Source organism: Capra hircus, chromosome 18 (genome assembly GCF_001704415.2).
Source record: "Capra hircus breed San Clemente chromosome 18, ASM170441v1, whole genome shotgun sequence".
In the NCBI taxonomy this organism is placed as follows: Eukaryota; Metazoa; Chordata; class Mammalia; order Artiodactyla; family Bovidae; genus Capra; species Capra hircus.
The window spans coordinates 47,866,685-47,887,853 of NC_030825.1; the positions used below are offsets into that span (position 1 = coordinate 47,866,685).

Genomic DNA, 21,169 nt, shown 5'->3' on the forward strand with positions numbered 1-21,169 from the left:
GCTGGATTTAGAAAAGGCAGAGGAACCAGAGATCAAATTGCCAGTATCTGCTGGATCATCAAAAAAGCAAGAGAGTTCCAGAAAAACAGCTATTTCTGCTTTATTGACTATGCCAAAGCCTTTGACTGTGTGGATCACAATAAAGTGTGGAAAATTCTGAAAGAGATGGGAATACCAGACCACCTGACTTGCCTCTTGAGAAATCTCTATGCAGATCAGGAAGCAACAGTTAGAACTGGACATGGAACAACAGACTGGTTCCAAATAGGAAAAGGAGTATGTCAAGGCTGTATATTGTCACCCTGCTTATTTATCTCATATGCAGAGTACATCATGAGAAACGCTGAGAGAAATATCAATAACCTCAGATATGCAGATGACACCACCCTTATGGCAGAAAGTGAAGAACTAAAGAGCCTCTTGATAAAAGTGAAAGAGAGTGAAAAAGTTGGCTTAAAGCTGAACATTCAGAAAACTGAGATCGTGGCATCTGGTCCCATCTCTTCATGGGAAATAGATGGGGAAATAGTGGAAACAGTGACAGACTTTATTTTTGGGGGCTCCAAAATCACTGCAGATGGTGACTGCAGCCATGAAATTAAAATACGCTTACTCCTTGGAAGGAAAGTTATCACCAACCTAGACAGCATATTAAAAAGCAGAAACATTACATTGCCAATGAAGGTCCATCTAGCCAAGGCTATGGTTTTTCCAGTAGTCATGTATGGATGTGAGAGTTGGACTATAAAGAAAGCTGTGCACAGAAGAATTGATGCTTTTGAACTGTGGTGTTGGAGAAGACTCTTGAGAGTCTCTTGGACTGCAAGGAGAGCCAACTAGTCCATTCTAAAGGAGATCAGTCCTGAGTGTTCAATGGAAGGGCTGATGTTGAAGCTGAAACCCCAGTACTTTGGCCACCTGACGCAAAGAGCTGACTTGTTGGAAAAGACTCTGATGCTGGGAAAGATTGAAGGCAGGAGAAGAAGAGGACAACAGAGGATGAGATGATTGGATGGCATCACTGACTCGATGGACATGTGTTTGGGTAAACTCCAGGAGTTGGTGATGGACCAGGAGGCCTGGTGTGCTGTGGTCCATGGGGTCGCCAAGAGTCAGACACAACTGAGCGACTGAACTGAACTAAACAGAAATTCAGGATCAGTCATTCTGTGCTCTGTGAAAATGAGCCTTTATTTAGAACTATTTCAGGAGAATTTTTTAATGAACTTGGATTTTTGCATCTTCCCATACTTAGGAAAGCACTAAAATCATTAACCAAGATATCTATTCTTCATGACTGGCAATAACCGTCTACCAAGATGTATCTTTAATCCCATGTACACCTTCAGAGTAATTTCTCAGAGCTATCTGAGAGGCTGTCTCCCAGGCTATAGTGCTCAGTAAGTACTCAAATAAAACTGAAACTCATGGCTATCACATTGTGCGTTTTTCAGTCAACATTACCATGAAGAGAATTGAAATGCTACTATTTATTTCATGAACCTAGAGGTAAACTTTGTTTTGTTTACCAATAACTTTCATACAATATACACTATTTAAAATCCTCTACTTTTATTTGGTATAGTGAAGTCGCTCAGTCACGTCCAACTCTTTGAGACCCCCTGGACTGTAGCCCACCAGGATCCTCCGTCCATGGGATTCTCCAGGCAAGAATACTGGAGTGGGTTGCCATTTCCTTCTCCAGGGGATCTTCCCGACCCAGGGATCGAACCCAGGTCTCCCGCATTGCGGGCAGACACTTTAACCTCTGAGCCACCATTTATTTGGTATAATACTTTAAATCTCTTACCCTTCCTTTCCTAGTGGATGCATGGTTATATGATGGCTGCTCCATGTACAGCACTATATCCACTTTCCAGGCAGGAAGGAGAAAAGGAAGAAGGCTAAAAGAATATATGTCCCCTGAGCCTTCCCCACATTCCCCCCTTTAATGAACTGTCTAAGAAATTCAATCTAACAGCTTTTGTTTACATCTGAAACATGTAAAGTGGTTTTTTTTTTTTCTATTTGTTGTTTGGCACAGTGCCCCCTCAAAAAAAAATCAGAATTTTTATAGCAATAAAGGAGACTATGACTATTGCATTAATCACACATGACAAAAGAACACTGTGCAATATTAAAAACATTCTCAAATAACTTTCAATTATGTGGAAAGTTACATCACTTAAATGAAAATATTTACAATGCATGTATATATACGTGTATATGCATCTACATGATTGTATATGTATACATATGTAAAACCAAAATACTCAACATACATATTCATTTTAAAAATTAGGAAGTGCAAAGAAAAATACTAGGTTTTAGTTTACTTCATGGGTCTCTGTTAGAAGTCTGCCAAGAAAGGAAAAAAAAACAACTCCAGAAAAAATAAAGCATTTTAGAAATAAAGGGAAAATACCAAGCCATCTTATATATAACTTATAGATATCATAACCATTATTTTCTCCTCCTTGGAGACCTCTCTTGTTGAAGGATATATTAGCTAGGCAGCAGTAGGGAAAGGATGGGGTTAAACCAAAGATTGTTTTGCAGAAATTGTTAAATTACAGAAAGTTCCAAACACTAGATGTTTCAAAAAGGTTACAGTGCACACAAACAACCAAAACACTTTGCTTGCAGTTTTTTGCAACCTAGAGCAGCTTTTGTCTTTTTACCATGCCTACCCTTTTAGTACTATGCCTGTGCTCCAGGTTTAAAACTTCCCCATCCAGCTTTGCACAGACAGTGCTTTGAGGGCTGGCTCCCTGTCTTCTTACTGTCACAACTAATAAATGCTTCTGCTTTAATCAAAAGTACTTTATGTGGGACTTCCCTGGTGGCTCAATGGTAAAAGAATCCGCCTGCCAATGCAGGAGACAGGGGTTCACTCCCTGATCTGGGAAGATTCTCACATATCTCCAAGTAACTAAGCCTGTGCCCAACAACTACCGAGCCTGTGCCCTAGAGCCCTGGCACTAACCACTGCGCATTCCGATCGTAACTGCTGAAGTCAGCGGGCCCTAGAGCCCGGTGCTCTGCAATAAAAGAAGCCACCGCAGTGAGAAAACTGCTCTGCAACTAGACAGTAACCCCGCTCCCTGCAACTAGAGAAAAGCTCAAGCAACACGGAAGATGCAGCACAGCCAATAAATAAAATTATTATTTTTTTAAGTACTTGGTGTGGTCACTGGCTATGAACCACAAGGGACAGACTCATTATGCCTGGTTAACAGACATAGATGAGTCAAGGAGATAACAAACCTTTCCTGAGGTCCAGATGACAAGGATATCTAGCTCACTTGCCCCTCCCTGATCAGGGCTTCTCAGAGGAGATCCCAGGCTTCCATCTCAACTACAATGCCATACATACCGAAGAGTCAGGGTCTTAACTAGCAAAGGGCAGAACTATCCTGTGTCTCATATATGACTATATGTGACACACCGACACAGTCTCTCCAGATTCACCAATCAGAAGACACAAAGGTGTAACAGTCTCAGTCACAGACTCCCCCTCCCTTCCGCACACAGTGCTGCACAGCCACAATCCTCACCAGGGCGCAGTCACAAAAGCACAATAACAAAGCTCCCTATGCATGCACACAAACAGGAATATATACAGTCACACAGAAACAATCCACACACCCACCACAGGGGCACAGAGTCACAGGATAACCCGCACTAGCACACAGTATTACACACGATCGCACATTAACAATCATACCTCGCAGACTCACCCGCATAAAGCTACACACACGGTACCACACACTGTCATAAGAACACACCCATCACAAGGACATACTGTCATACATAATAACCGACACTTCCCTCTCCAACCTCGCCCGTTCAGCCTGAACAGACAATACTCAGTCTTCATCCCCGCCCAGACCTCTCGATGTTTCACCTCCAATCTCCCTTGCAAGGCGTCAGTGGTCAGGAACAGCTCAGAGCCTAACACACCCAGCTCCCGCACCGCTCCGCGCAGAGCAGCCGGCCTGAATACGCGGCGACCTCTGGGAAAGGTAGTTCAGCACTGCATTCACTGCATTCATATGGCCTCGGGCTGGATCCTTACCAGAGATCCCCACAATCACTCCCCTCCTCACCGCTTCTCCCCACCCCTTAGCCTCAGACCGTGCCCTGGAATTTTCTGGCGCTGGCTTGCACCGTGGTTCCTAGTTGGAGTCAGCCCCAACTACGGGTGAGCTTGAACCGAGCTTATTACCACTGCCTTCTCCCAGAGGTAGCTGGCACAGGTAGAGTATTACCTAAGTCATGAGTCTCGGGCAATATACACTCCTCCCTCAATCAGGGAGATAGTCCCACAAGCTCGGGTGGAGTTGAGAAGGCGCGAAAGCTGACTCGAACCACCGAAACTTCTGGGAAATGTAGTCCACAATCAGAAAAGTGGACGCCCGACCAATATCGACCGATTCCGCCCGGTATTGAGCCCGGGCTCGGTGGAGCCCAGGAGACCTCTGGGAATGCTAACCAGCCGGCAGTGCGCAGGCGCAGGCTGTCTGGCTCGCCATCGTCGTCTTTGTCTGCTGGTGAGTTTGGTTTTGGTTCTGCGAAGCATAGATCTGGGTTGCTGGACCTAGGTTTCTGGGCTTAGAGTCCGGTCGGGTAGGTTGTAGGGGAGATTTCGCGGAGCCTACGACCGGGCTGGGGAAACTGAAGGAGAGGAATCGCTTTCTGTGGAGTGCAGCAGTGTTCAAAGCTTCTGTGGATGGGGGCAGGGGTACAGAAGGCAACGGGGGCGGGTTCGTCGGTGGGTGACTAGGGTGTGAGGGACAGTGAGAGGGTTGCAGAGTTGCAACCTGTGTGGTTCCAACTTCGTGAGAGTGGGTGGCGTTGGGAACTTACTGGGATAGTACCATTTAAACTTCACTTTTCTAGTTTCTAAAATAATGATAAAAGGGTTCATTTCTCTGCAACATTCGTTTCTGTAAAAGATGAGAACGGGAAAAGGCTAAGCAGTTGAGCGATAAGTGATTTTTGTATAAAAGCAGACCCATTGTGGAGTAGAAAACAAAATCAGCATTTTTTTTAAAAGAGGAAAGATTTCTGGGAAACTTATTATTGGATGTCTAGACTCCCCAGAGGTATTGACTTTGCTTAATTCTTTGGAGGACTTCCGGTGAGGGTGCTTGGAGAAGTCCTGGGCTAGGAAACAACTTTAAGAGGTAGTTTCCACTGGTGCTGATGGCGCAGAATTGGGAAGCAAGTTGTCCGGTCTTGGACGCACAAATCAGAAAGTCAATTTAAGACTCCCTGATTTGTCAGTGAGCATGGCAGTCTGACTCCTAATTTTACCAGGTTTTCCCCAAACCAAATGACCTTTGTAAATATGGTGAAACAAATTTTTCTTTTATCTGTAAAAAGATAAAAGTATTTTCCAGTATTTTAACCACACAACACATTTTTCAATAAAATGAGAACGTATCACAGTACAAAAGTTCATATATAGAAATAATATTTTTGATACATACCGAAAATAATCAGTAATAGTTACAAAGAAGACTGTTTACAGTAGCAACAAATCAGATAAAACACTTGGGGATAAACAGTAAAAGTATAAAAGCTTTATGAAGATATTTTTAAATGTTAATGAAAGACCCCAAAAAAGACTTGAGCAAGTGGAAATATATACCATATGTTAGATAGATTTAAAAAGTGCGATGTATTTTGTTATATGAAGAAAATAAAGTGTATGTTTGGTATAACATACTACCTTTTTTTTCTTTTTTTAGTAAGTGGGGGTAGGAGTGTATATTTGTAGTTGTATGAAGAAACTTTTAAAGTCTACACAGAAAATAAAAATGGTTGTGAGTGGATGTAGCAGCTGCTGCTGCTGCTGCTAAGTCGCTTCAATCGTGTCCTACTCGGTATGACCCCGTAGTCCACCAGGCACCCCCGACTCTGGGATTCTCCAGGCAAGAACACTGGAGTGGGTTGCTAGCTAGGGCAGGAATAAAAATCACATTTTTGCTTGCCTGTTTTGTACATTTCCATTTTTAACTGGGATGGAGTAATTAGATTTCTCTGTTCACTCCATTCCTTTTCAGTTGTTTATCACTGACTCATTCTTGAATGTTTCCTTGGCTTCCATAATACTTCTCTCATTTTTACAATTCCAGTGAAAACCAAGGAACAAGGTCCCCTCTCCCCCCAAAAAATCTCCATTAGTGAGTGATGTTTGTTTGTCCCTCAAATATTAGTGTTCCTGAGTTTCCGACTTTGATCTTTTTCACTTCTAAGAACTCTTAGGAGCAACCAAATTCCACTATGGCTTCAGCTGTGACACAGGACTAATGAATGACCATTCCTATCTGCGGCTTGTCTCCTGAGCTGCTCAGGCATATATCCAACTGTCTAATGGATAATTCCAGCTGGAGGTTGCATAGGAACTTTAATCTCTTCATGTCCAGAATGTCATACTTACCTCTTCCCTCCTGTGTGTTGCCTCCATCCTTTCTGCCATGTGTGTTACCTGTTTTCATCAATTCATGGCACTATCCAGCCAGACTAAGCATCTGGCTGGCTGTTGGAGTAAGGGAAGAGCTTCTGAGCAAGTTTGACCCTTTTATCTGTCACACCCCATTAGAAATTGAAGACTATGGTCTTTTCAATACACATAATAAATAAGAAATATGTTTGCTGAACCAATGAATTGAAAGACCATTTAATTATAGGACACTTAATTTCTCTTAGAGTAATATATAACCTGGATAAAATATTAGGCTTCTAAAAATTTTAAGAACTCTGAGCCATGAATAATTTCAGAGTCACTTCCTTTACATTTTATCCATATCACTCAAGGTTGGTGACTTCATACTTATGAGAAATGAGTTTTTATGGGGGAAAATGATATTCAAAACTGTGACTGTTCAATCAGGAACAAGGTGTCACTTGTAAGTGACACCTGCTCAAAGGTACTCATGCAGGTTGTGATTCTAGAGAACTCTAGCAACTCACTGATAGTTTCTCTGTATAACCTAAATTCTGAAAATAAGATACCTTCTGTTTGCCATTTTTTTGAAATGTGTGGAGCCTTTAAATGACAAAATGCGTTTGACCTGAGATGCAAATTACAAATACTCTTTTTCCATGTGCTCACATGTATGTGTAGGGGCATCCCTGGTGGCTCAGAGGTTAAAGCGTCTGCCTGCAATGCGGGAGACCTGGCTTCGATCCCTGGGTTGGGAAGGTCCCCTGGAGAAGGAAATGGCAACCCACTCCAGTACTCTTGCCTAGAGAATCCCATGGACGGAGGAGCTTGATGGGCTACAGTCCACGGGGTCGCAAAGAGTTGGACACGACTGAGCGACTTCACTTCACTTACCTGTATGTGTATGTGTGTGCTCTGGCTTCTAAGCCAAAGGGTCATCATTCCTTTGTTCTTTTTCACAAGTCAGCTTCTTTGTGCATCCCCAGGAGCTTTACTTTCCTTATCCTTCAACTCCACTGAGGGTCCTAAGGGCTCAACCTGAATTCTGAGATGCTGCTTTAACCTTCATCCAAGTCCTACGTCAGTATTTCAAATTTTAAAGTAACCAGTTCAAACAAGAAGAGCAACTGATGATAGAGGAAGACATGTAAAGGAGGTATTCTCCGGGTAAGAGAGAACCCAGCAGGAATGAATGGAATAAAGGCTCATTACAGTTGCTCAGTGAGTTTGCAACATCTGAAATGTTTTGAAAATTTCTTATCAGCTCTTGTCTTTTGGAGTAAAAATTGCTAGGCATCCTTTAGATACATAGGTACCATTTCTAAATTCTCTTCCTGGTTCGATGCTCTACTTTTCTCAGATTCTGGAGGACTAGTTCTCTCTCTAACCTTGATTCTGGATGCCAGCCTCTCTACCTTATTTGCAGCCTCCATTTTATGACTTCTACAGTCTAAATTTCATGCTTCTTCCTCTCACCAACATTCTTCATTTTTCACTTCTCCCTATATGTCTACACTCCTTTCCTTCAGCATTCGGTCTTTCTTGCCAAAGATTAGAGATCTGTAATCTTTCAAATCTACAAATGTAGATTATTTTCTTTAAAATTTTACTGTCATATTTCTCCCTCCGTCTATTGTAATATACCTCAAAGTTGAATTTTACCCTTTTATCCTTGTTTTTTTATTGTCTTACTTCCAGATATCATAGTATATTTTGTAAATCTATAGTATACAGATATGCAAGTATATATCTATATACTATATACACAGATATACAAGTATATCTATATACTATATCTGTATACTATCTGTATATATACTATATCTGTATACTATACTATAGAGTATATCTATACTGTATACTATACATAGTGTATCTCCAGATATCGTCCACCTTCTGCTTTTTAACAATAATGCAGGCCTGGAAATTGGTGCTGTATTATACTGTTATTTTTAAAATCTAATACATATACATGATAGACATTAAAACAATAGGTATATCTCCTATTCCTGGCTCTCAGTTTTCTATTTCTGCTCCTCAGAAGCAGCCGCAATAAACATTGTATGATTCTAAATATTTTTATGATTATACAGGGAAACTTATCAGAGAGAGCATGACATGATTTGCCTGTGACAAGATTACTGTGGTTGCTGTGTAGAGAAGAGTGTTAACATATAACAAAATGTTCAAATGTCAGGCAAACGCAGTGTAATTTTTTTTTTTTAATTTTTTTTTTTTTTTGGTTGTACTGGGTCTTCATTGCTATTGGGCTTTTCTCTAGTTATGGTGAGCGGGAGCTACTCTTCGTTGTTCTGTGAGCTCATTGCAGTAGCTTCCCTTGTTGTGGAGCACAGGTTCTAGGCACATGGGCTTCAGTAGTTGGGACATGTGGGCTCAGTAGCTGTGGCACATGGGATTAGTTGCTCTGCAGCATGTGGAATCTTCCCAGACCAGGGACTGAACCTGTGTCTTCTGCATCGGCAGGCAGATTCTTTGTCATTGAGCCACCAGGGAAACCCAGTGTATTCTTTTTAAATGGTGACCTGTTGAAAGCAGGAGTTGGCAAACTCTACCCTACTATGTGTTTTTGTAAAAAGTCATTTTCTTGTCCATTCATTTTCTTACGATCTGAAAATACTTTCAATGCCTGAATTGAATTGGTATCTGCAGATACATGATATGTAAGGCAATGAAACAGGACTAAAAAGTGTTAATCAATCATGGTAAAGCTAAGTGAAAGTCACTCAGTCATGTCCAACTTTTTGTGATCCCATGGACGTATACAGTCCATGGAATTCTCCAAGCCAGAATATTGGAGTGAGTAGCCTTTCCCTTCTCCAGGGGATCTTCCCAACCCAGGGATCGAACCCAGGTTTCCTACATGGCAGGCAGATTCTTTACCAGCTGAGCCACAAGGGAAGCTCAAGAATACTGGAGTGGGTAGCCTATCCCTTCTCAGTGGATCTTCCTGACCCAGGAATCAAACCAGGGTCTCCTGCATTGCAGGCAGATTCTTTACCAACTGAGCTATCAGGAAAGCCCCTATATAGTAAAACTAAGTGGTAAACCAAAGCTAAATGGTAAACCAGCACATTTGGGAGTTTAAAGCTAAGTGACTGTAATAAACGTCCAAATGTGCTGGTTTAAGGAATGTAAGAATTGATTTATTGGCTTATTTCTTTATGTGATGAGTAGTCAAAATCTGCATGGTACCTTTGGTCTTTGTGGTACTTTAAGATCCAGACTTCTTCCAGGTTGTCTCTTTATCATTTAGTTGTGGTTAAAACTGGATTAACAATGTATCCTGGTTCCAGCCTGGTAGAGGAGAGAGGAATCACCATTCTAGGGTAGAAGAGCATCAATAAATTTTTTTGTAAAGGGCCAGATAGAAAGTTTTTTAGGCGTTGTAATCCATAGGATCTCTGTTGCAATTACTCAGCTTAGGCATTGTAGCACAAAGTTAGTACACTTGGCATTAGAGCATTTTGATTTATATTTTAAATTTTTGATTTACTTTTTAAAGCACAAGATAAATGCTGTTGAAAGGACCAGTTTGCCTGGTATTCAGATAATGTTGCTTAGTTCAGTTCAGGACTGTCATTTTACAGTATAAAAAGTTCAGTTCTGGTTAAGTATCTGTGAAGGATGTTGATATAATCCCTGTAAAAATACAAGGGGGGCTTTAATTACCAGGAGAATGTAATTTCTGTATTTTCTTTTGACTTACTAGTTATATAGAACTTAGTTCTAATCTGTTGTACATCATACTTTTGCAAATTTAGTGAATTTAAGAATTGGAAAATTTTAAATAAATAGTATTATTGTACTTTGTTAAAAGTTTAGTAAAATTAACATCTTAAACCACACATACCTTGGACTTTGGGATGATAAAATGAGAGAATGATTGCCTCTATTTTTTCTATGTTTGTTTTTCTGTTTAAATTTTTTCTGGTCTAAGTTTTCAGAGGTTATATTTGCTAGGTTTACAAGTTTATTTGCATAGAATTGAACAAAATAGTCTATAATTCTTGTTTTCAAATAATCATTTTTTAATTTAATTTGCTTTTATTCTTACTCATGAATCTATTATTACTTGTAGTTTTTGTAATAATCAATTTCTCTTCCTATCTTTTCTAAGTTTTGTTTTTCTTTTGTTTACTTTTCCTTATTGTAATTCCTTAGTTTTAATATTTATTATTATTATCTCTTTTTAAAATGATGTAACCATTTATGCTAAAAATGTCCAAGCATTTTTTTCAAGTTCTGATATACATTGTGTTTTGAATAATATTCTGAATATTATGCAATATATTTTAATTTCCTCTTTGACCAAATAGTTTGTTCAAGCCAGTAGATTTTGAAATTTACAAGTGGAAAATTTTAATTTGTTTAATTTATGACTTTATTTTTAGGGTATTTCTTCCGTCCTTTTCTACTTTGTGGAATATTTGAAGCTTTATAGGCCTACTATGTGGACTTATTTTGAGACTGTCCTCTGAGCATTTTAAAAGATGTTTCAGTATTTTCAAAATACAGAATAAACTAGTTAATTCTATATTATAAATTAGTACATATTTTTATTTCATGTTTCCATTTTATATATATTCTCATATTTCATGGATTTGATCTCCTAGGTTGAGAGAGGTAGTCTTCTCAGTTGCTAATGTTTTTGTATCTTGGATTTCTGTAGTTTATATATTCATGATTATCTTTATTTTATTTCTAGTCTTTATTTTCAGCATTTCTGATGTATTATTTTAGAATATATATATCTTATATACAGATAAACTGTATATATCTTATATATATACAGCAGGTATATCAGTTGTTAAACTTTAGCATGCATCAAAATCACCTGGAGAAGGCTTCTCTGGTGGTCCAGTGGTTAAGAATCTGCCTGCCAATGCAGGGGACATGGGTTCGATCCCTGCTCCCGGAAGATCCCACATGCCACAGAGCAACTAAGCTTGTGAGCCACAACTACTGAGCCTGTAAGCCTAGAGCCTGTGCTCTGCAACAAGAGAAACCACCACAATGAGAAGCTCATGCACTGCAACTAGAGAGTAGCCCCCACTCACCCCAAACAGACAAAGCCTGGACAAAGCAATGAAAACTCAGCTCAGCCAAAGAATAAAATAAATAAGTATATAATAAATCTTAAAAAAAAAAACAATCACCTGAAGGGCTTGTTAAATACATACTGCTGGGCTCTGCTGCTGCTGCTGCTAAGTCACTTCAGTTGTGTCTGACTCTGTGTGACCCCATAGATGGCAGCCCACAAGGCTAGCCCATCCCTGGGATTCTCCAGGCAAGAACACTGGAGTGGCTTGCCATTTCCTTCTCCAATGCATGAAAGTAAAAAGTGAAAGGGAAGAGTAGCTCAGTCGTGTCCGACCTCAGCAACCCCATGGACTGTAGCCTTCCAGGCTCCTCTGTCCATGGGATTTTCCAGGCAGGAGTACTGGAGTGGTGTGCCATTGCTTTCTCCTGCTGGGCCCTACCCACAGCTTTTTTAGATTCAGGAGGTCTGGCTTGAGGCCTGAGAATTTTCTATATGAGCCTATCATAGTTCTTTTAATAGTTATTATTATTTTATTTGCATTTGTTGACAGGAACAGTATGATCGGTATTGATTCTGATTTAATTTTCTGTACCGTTTTAAATTCTTTTTTGTTTTTTTTTTTGCCACACGTCATGGCTTGTGGGATCTTGGTTCCCTGACAAGGAATTGAACCCATGCCCTCAGTAGTGAAAGCACAGAGTCCTAACCACTGGACTGCTAGGTAATTCCCTACTGTTTTAAATTCTGCCTCATCTTTTATCTTTTGCTGTAGGATCTTTATTTGTTGTGAACATATATCTTCCTGAACATTTGAGAAGTTTATTTTATTTCTTTCTTGTGTTTGCCTTTATATTCATAATTTTCTTAGTCTTCATCCTTGATTTTAGACAATATCTATTTACTATCACCAGGAGTGATGTATATTTTATATACTTTACAATGTATATATTTTCAGTCTCCCTCTTCCCTTCATTAAGTTGTGATTATTATTCCAGCTTTAAATAGTAACAGTTGTACCCTTCTTATCACCCCTGTTGTGTGTATGAAATTCTTGGCATAATTGCCTTTGATTGTGCAGTGATCCATTTATCAAAATCTTATCCACTGTTCAGTCTTGAACTTCATTTTTATTGAACTGTCTCTTACTTCTAGTCCAATCTCTCTAATCCTTGTATCTCCCATCTCAGATACAAAGTAACTTGGATCTTATGTATTAACATATACTCTCTTAGGTTTGTGTTTTTCACTACATTGAAATGTAAATTCACTACATTGTAAATTCGAGGGTATATGCTGAGTTGCTTCAGTCCTGTCTGACTCTATGTGACCCTATGGAGTACAGCCTGCCAGGCTCCTCTGTCCATGGGATTCTCTAGCCATTCATGTTTTAAGTCTATTCTAGTCTTTTCTCCCATTTTGAAAACTAAATTGTTTTTATATTTTTATTATTGAGTTTCAGCGGTTCTATATATTTTGGAGAGAAGCCCGTTATTAGTTCCTCCCAGTCTGTGGCTTTTATTTTTGTTTTCTTAACTGTTTTTTAAAGGGCATTAATTAGTTTTTAGTTTTGATGAAGTCTACCATTTTTTCTTTTATATTTCTTATTAATAGTTTTAATGCTCATGCTATGGTCTATGATTCATTTTGAGTGAATTTTTGCTTATGGTATGCAGTGAGTGTTGAGGTTATTTTTTTCTAATTATGGAAATTACAGCATTGATGAGAGGCAGCATATTACTAGTCAGTTCTTAAAATGATTTATATGAAAGTGAGGATAAAATTTTGAGATGGATAAATCAGAATATTGTCAAAGTTTTCTAGAGAGTGAGTGGAAAACAGTAATAAAAGAAAGGACTTAGGCCAAGAAAAGAGTCCTTGACAAAAAAGAGCTTGGGTGCCAGGATATCAGGCATAATGAAAGAAGAAAAATAATGAAAACTGAAATTTGATGGCAATGACAGTTTCAGTATCCAGAAATAATAGTATCAGTAATCAAAATGGAAATCAAAATCAGATTTGGAAGCAAAGATGGCTATTTTCTGGCATATTTTCTTTTTTTTTTCCTTTCCCATTAAATGTATATGTACTTTGCTGTTTAGCCCATGTGAAACTCAGTTGTAAGTAGGTAAAAAAGCACTGTCTATAGTTATTATATAATTATTTCTAGATTGATTCAAGTTAAAAGGCCCAAGTCTTCAAGGAAATCTCTGTAAGTATAACAAATTGGAGCTTTTAGACGTCAAATAGGATTATAGCTATGCTTACTCCATTCTTCCTTACCCACCATTCTTGCTTCATGTAGATAGCCACTTTAAACTCATTTGACTGTGTCTGTTGGTGTTTATTCTTGCATTTCATATGGCTGTTTTACCTATTTTAAATGCAGTTAATTTTAATCATTATCAACATGCTAATAAGAAGATGGGGCTCAGAAAATTCCCTGCATTCATTTTTCATATTTTCTGTGATGATTATAATCAGTGTCCATGAGTAGGTCTGTTAAAATGGTGAGCTTCAGTGTATGCATTCAGTTGGATATATAAGTCTTTCTTTTCTGTGACTCCAAATGTCAGGATCTATCAGGGTTCTCATGATTTTCTCATTTTTTCAGACAAGAACCCTTCCATATCTGACACCTAGCAACTACCAGCATTCCTGTAGTCTAGCAGTAGAAAGAAGTTGGGATTTTATACTATATATAAACTTTTACTTATCACCCTCTTTCAGTATGGGGCTCTCATCTACTTTGTCAAAACTAAATTTGGAGCTTCTCAGTTACACTTTTCTGGATAATAAATTCCTATTTCTTCCAGTTAGGAGAGTTGGGTGCATCAACTTCTCCTTATATAATAATTTTATAAGCCACTTTCAATTCTTACCCAATCTGTCCATAAAGTTATAGAGCTTTTTTGTCAACAGCTGTGTCACAAATTACATTGCATCTAAGTGGTATCCTCATCTACTAGCATTTTATTTAAGTTTTGTGGTTAATTTAGTCCTTTATTTGCTTTCCTTTCAAAATTTCCTAATACTTTCATCCATTGTTGTTTCTTCAGCCTTTCAGTTTTTATGAGTAATGCCTTTCATCCCCTTATTGTCATTTTAATGGAGCTTCAAGAAGATGTAGAAATAAATATCTTATTTAACCACACATCCGTTTAATAATACTCCTATTCATTTTTTATCCCTTCATCCTACACTTTCCAGTGTTAATATTTGTCTTTCATCCTGTCACCTGTTCTTTATGTTTTCCCTCACTTTACTGATTTATAAAGTATACATTTTTTTAATTTAAAACCAGTTTAAGCTAATGCACTCATGGGTGTCATTTGTATTTGAGCTTTCTTTTATACTGTTAAATTAGGTTTGAAATTAAAAGTCTAATTTTAAATTGCACTGTTTTTTATTCTTTTGGCTGTGCTGGGTCTTTGTTGCTGCACTGGGGCTTTCTCTAGTTGCAGTGGGTGGGTGACACTGTTCATTGCAATGAGTAGGCCTTTTAGTGCAGTGGCCTCTCCTGCTGCGGAGCATGGACTTTAGGCACTTGGGCTTCAGCAGTAGCAATATGGGGGCTCAGTAGTTGTGGCTTGTGGGCTTAGTTGCTCCAGTCATCAAACCCATGTCCCCTGCATTGGCAGGTGGACTCTTAACAACTGGATCACAAGAGAAGTCCCTAAATTGCACACTTCTGAGATTTTATTTAAAATAGTGGAAAAGTTCACAAGTGTTATACTGATGATGATGATAGCTACCTTATTAGATGTTCACTACATGCCAGGCATTAAATATTTTACAGTTAGTTACTCTTTTCAATGATGTTTTTTTTTGTACTCCCTTTCAGAAAAGGCCTGGGAAATTTATAAATAAATAAAGATACAACAGGAAAGACCTTTGAGTTAAATTGCATCCTTCTTTGTGAAAATACAGCTAAGGAAAAACTCAGAAAATACAACTAAAAAACTCAGACAACTTCATAGAATACAGCTAAAGAAAAACTCAGAAAAGTATTTCCTCTGAGCACAGACATTGATTCTTTAAGACTACTACTCTATGTATGGGACTCAGTTTAAAAATTTGGACATAACTTGCACTTAAACATGAGAGAAGCTATCTAAGAAAGAACCATTACGAATATAATGAGGATGCTACATTTCATCCCAATTTTATAATCATCTGACCTCAGGATAACCAGTGTGAAAAGTCTTTCATCATAAATTCAACTTTGTTAGATATCTGAGAATTATTATTGGAGAGGAACCATCTGCATATATTGAATGTGGGAAAGCTTTCATCCATGTCACATGTCAAGAGATACTAAGGAATTCTTGTTTGAGAAAATACCTGTGCATGATAAGAATGTTGGAAAGCCTTCGGCCTAAATCAAATCTCCTTCAGTGTGATCAAATTCATACTGAAGAGAAACTATATGAATGCAATGAATGTGGAAAAACATTTAGTCTGAAGCAAAACCTCACAGAGCATAAGAAAATGCATACTGCAGAGAAATCACATGAATGTACTGAATGTGGTAAAGTGTTCTCTCGAGTCTCATCCCTTACTCTACATTTGAGAAGTCATACAGGAAAGAAATCATATCAGTGTAATAAATGTGGGAAAGCCTTTAGCCAGAAAGGAAACTTGCTTACTCATCAAAAACATCATACTGGAGAGAAACCTTATGAATGTGGGAAAGCTTCTATTCAGATGTCAAGCCTTATTAAACAACAGAGAAATCATATTGGAAACAAACCCTATGCATGTAAGGAATGTGGCAAAGCCTTCAGTGGCAAATCATATCTCTCTGAGCATGAGAAAATTCATACAGGAGAGAAACCCTTTGAATGTAACCAATGTGGAAGAGCCTTCAGCCAGAAGCAATACCTCGTCAAACATCAGAATATCCATAGTGGAAAGAAACCCTTTAAATGTAATGAGTGTGGAAAAGCCTTTAGCCAGAAAGAAAACCTCATTATCCATCAAAGAATTCATACTGGAGAGAAACCTTATGAATGTAAAGGGTGTGGGAAAGCTTTCATTCAGAAGTCAAGCCTCATTAGACACCAGAGAAGTCATACAGGAGAGAAACCTTATATATGTAAGGAATGTGGAAAAGCTTTCAGTGGCAAATCAAACCTCACGGAGCATGAGAAAATTCATATTGGAGAGAAACCCTATAAATGTAATGAATGTGGAACAATATTTAGGCAGAAGCAGTACCTCATTAAACATCACAATATTCATACAGGAGAGAAACCCTATGAATGTAATAAATGTGGGAAAGCCTTCTCTCGAATCACATCACTTATTGTACATGTGAGAATTCATACAGGTGATAAGCCTTATGAATGTAAAATATGTGGGAAAGCCTTCTGTCAAAGCTCATCTCTTACTGTGCATATGAGAAGCCATACAGGTGAGAAGCCCTATGGTTGCAGTGAATGTGGAAAAGCCTTCTCTCAGTTCTCAACTCTTGCTTTGCATATGAGAATCCATACTGGAGAAAAACCTTATCAATGTAATGAATGTGGGAAAGCTTTTAGCCAGAAGTCACATCATATTAGACACCAGAGAATTCATACTCATTAAAGCTCTATGAATGTCTTAAATTTAGGAAAACCTTCAATAGAAGTCATACTAAACAGTATATCAGAAAAATTCATTTTACAGTAAAGTGACGTGAATATGAAAAAACCTACAGCAACAACTCAAAATGTAATACACAGAATTTAATAACTATCATACTATCATGAAAACCTATACCCCGAATATCCCCACAACAAACATGTTCATGCTGGACTTTTAGGAGCATTCTCATTAAGGATCCAGTCATGGACACTAATCAACATGGTTCTAGAAGGCCTACCTGATATATTCAGACAAAGATATACAAGGTGTGAAGATGTGAAACAAAGACCAAGTTGTCATTTTTTTGTTAACATGTTTTACTACATGTATAACCATCAAAATTACTTGCTCTTGATACAGTAATAGAAAATAAAGATTGTGACAGGATATTATATCCAGAAATACATGGATGTTTGTAAGGGGAATTGGCAGTTCATAGAGGTGGTAATCTCAAATTGGTAGAAAAATCTGGATAATTAAGAAAATGGTCTCAGGGTAATTGATTCTTCATGTGGAAATATTAGATCTTTGCTGTTGTCATACATTATAAAGTATTTGTTAAAACATTCAAAAGTATTGAAGACTAGAACTCAAAGAGCAAAACTTAATAATAAAAGGGTTTTGTAGGAGAATTTTTTTTTTCAAACTTTGGAGTAGGAAAGAATTTTAAAAACACATTTCAGAATACCCACTCTTGAGTATATATACATATAGTGAAGAAACTGATACATGTACCCAGGGAGTCCTGTATCTTTAATGTTCATTGCAGCATGAGTTATATTAATATAGCAAAAAATTGAATACAAATGTCTGTCACTTTGGAAATGGTTGATAAAATGTGATGTAGTCACCCTGTAGAATATTCTCTAGCAGTTAACAAATTAAATCTATATGTATTAACAGAAAGATTTGAAAATCATGTAGAGTGAAAATGAAGTGATGAATTTATTGTAACTATACCTGTGTGAGTTTGAATTAAATCAACACTAACCAACACTAGTATTAAAGCATTGGTTATGGGTAAACATTTTTATGTAAAACTATGAAGAATGAATTGGAAGTATACACACTCAATTCCCAAAAGTGGTTGTCTCTAGAAAGAAAGGGAGTAGAAGGAAAATGGGGCCAATAATAGTGGTTGAACAATACTTCAGTTTTGTATCTAAATATCTATCTCATTAAAAAACATTCCAAATAAATATAAGAAAACATTAGTTGATTCTGGATTGTAATAATATGAGTTTATTCTATTTATGCTGTTTCTTTTAAACTTCTGAAAATTAAAAAAGGGATAAGAGTAGAGAGGCTACATGGAATACATGTTATAATGGACTTACATTTCCAATTAGATGCAGATATTTTGCAAAAAGTATATTTCTGAAATCATATCTTTAAAATATGAAATAAAATTTAAAATTTTAATGGTAACTGAACAAATCCATTTATTTAAATTTATTCTCAAATGTCATATCAGTAATCTCTGTGGTCTCTGAGATCATGATTTTGCAACAGGTGATTGAAGCACATTAAGGATCATATTACTTTATAATACATGCACAGACTTGTTAGAAATAATTAGTTTTTCAGAAACACTTATCAGAAATTTTAATAGGCTACATAACCAGTTCTGGTATTAGAAATTAGACATTTTAAAAATAAAGAAAACATATTATTCTCTTTTTTGTATGACACCAAGTAAAACAACTATTGCATTTCAGCTTCAGTTTTTAACTCAAACTAGTTATTTTCTCTAATTTGCCAGACATAGTCAACTCCCCTACCCCACCTCTAGTTTGTTTCCTTGGGGAAAAAGGGAGATCTCAGACCTAAAGAGAATTCTCTTATTAAAAGCAAATCTTTTGGAGGATTTTTTATTCTTTCCCACAATAACTTGATATATAGAAACAGTTAATGCTCTTTTTGAATAGTGATAAAAGTGAGTATGTAACATTTAAACCTTAGGCTCCTTTTAAATATATTGATTTCTTTTAAACTCAGAAAAATACGATGCTAATATAACTGTAGCACTGCACTGCTTGTTACTGGCATTTTTGAAATTTGGTTTTAAGATTGTAAATGCCATAGGTTGACTTTGTGAGGTAATGTATCCAGGTAACATATATGTGTATCTATGTGAATCTAAATATCTTCTTTTCTTCCATTTTTCATTAAACATTCTCTGATATTCCTTAAGTATTACACCCTTGTGCTGGTACATCTTTGAAGTCACAGAGCAACTAGGAACTCTAATCCAGACCAAACTAGGATTACCATTCGGTGCATATAGTTGGCCAGTGCCATGGCCCAGCAACAAGAATGATTATAATGGTCAGGTGGAGTAAGATAGGCAGATGCGGCATGGTATTCTCTGATAGTGTGTACTGTGTATTTATTCAGCCATCCTCCCTGCTGATTCAACTTGTTACTATTTACCATGATAGACAACACAAGTAAACACCCTTACAAGTGCCCCTTACATTTTAGGTATTCTTATTTCCAGGGGATAGATTATAGGCAAGAGACTGCTAGATCAAAGGATATGTGCTATTTTAAAATTTTAGTAGATGCTATCAGTTATTTTCAAAATAAGTTTCCTCCAACTATACAATAGGTGGTATTATACTAAAATTCATGTTTGTCTGATGAGTATAAACCTCACCTGTTCCTAGGTTTGCTTCTTTGTAAACTTTCATATTGTTAGCCTATGTTCCTATAGGATTATTTATCTTTTTGTCAGTTTTGGAGACCTTTTTCCATATTAGATTTTAGGAAATGTATGGGTCAGTTGTAAAGATACTTTAATCTCTACATTATATATGTTATTTCTTAGGTTTTCTTTCAAGTTGTCTATTTCCTTTTTGTAATATATTAATGTTTAACCCTTTTAGAATTGAATTTTTAATGTCATTTATGAGGGTTCATATTTTTTTCTTCCAGATGGGTTGCCAGTTGTACAAGCACAGTTTGTTAAAATAATCCAGCAGTCAGTTTAGGGTCAAACAGCTCTGACACCTACATGTCCACCAGAAGCCATCACAGATTTGAACTGGCAAACAGAAAGAGGAAGAGAGATAACAGAATAAGCTTTAACCTAGCGTTAGGTTTATTATTAGCTTTGTCCTAACAAGAAAATATCTTTACAGCATGTTCATCAGAAAGTCTTACAAGTGCTCAAGCAAGCACAGCTTCCACTGCCCCAGCACTGCACAGAGACAAGGTCAGAATGAGTGTGGTTCACCTCAGCACTGGGAGACTAACATTCTCATCCAGCACATTCATCAAGCAGGGCATCTGCGTGGTGTGCCACCATCAAATGGGGTGCACTCACTTGTAACAGGGATAACCACTTAAGCACAGGGAAGTTACTACCTTGGTTTCCCAAGACTTATGATGCCTTAGTTATATAGGCAGTCAGTGTCTACATGCCAGTTCATAGTTCATCCCATCCAGGTACAGGCCACAAATGAGAGATTTCCAGTATTTTCTTCAAGGAAACTAGAAGAAAAACAAATGTAAAGTAATCTTTCCAGGGATGGGTCAGTGGGAATGGCCTCTTATTACTTTGATACCATACTTTTCCTATTCAACTAAAATTCTGCTATGTAATTCTTTACCCAAATGATCTTTTCTTTATTCTACTTTAACTGGCTTATATTTTGATTTACACCAAGACTTATTTATATTCTCTTGCTTCATTCATCTATTTTTCTATTCCTATACTAACATTAATGGATAATGTTAACATTAGCCTTACTGTATTTTGTTACTGTAAGTCCCCTACTCCTTGCTGTTTTCCAGTTTTATTGGCTAATCTTCATTTTCTTTCTCTATAAATGAACGTAGGTCTTCTCAAATTATAAAAGCCCTTTGATATTCTAATTAGAATTGCCTTAAGTGTTTACATTTGGGGAGAAATGACATTTATGATACTATCTTCCTGTCCCCAAACATAGTAAGGCTTTAAAGTCGCTCAGTCGTGTCTGACTCTTTGCGACCCCGTGGACTGTAGCCTACCAGGTTCCTCTGTC

The 21,169-nt window shown here is 37.5% G+C and overlaps 1 protein-coding gene across 3 annotated transcripts in view; it reads left to right on the forward strand.

Annotated features, from left to right (window-relative positions):
• ZNF260 (zinc finger protein 260) overlaps window positions 1-19,970 on the forward strand; it is a 38,445-nt gene extending 18,475 nt beyond the window's left edge. Inside the window, exons 1-3 of one of the 3 annotated variants that reach the window (XM_013971203.2) lie at window positions 4,501-4,553; window positions 7,441-7,621; window positions 15,358-19,970. In XM_013971203.2, the coding sequence (XP_013826657.1) occupies window positions 15,864-17,102 (1,239 nt within the window). In that variant the 5' untranslated portion in view covers window positions 4,501-4,553; window positions 7,441-7,621; window positions 15,358-15,863 and the 3' untranslated portion in view covers window positions 17,103-19,970. Of the gene's footprint in view, window positions 4,554-7,309; window positions 7,622-15,357 lie in introns of those variants that run through there. The other 2 variants (XM_005692341.3, XM_018063360.1) reach the window with 2 other exon arrangements.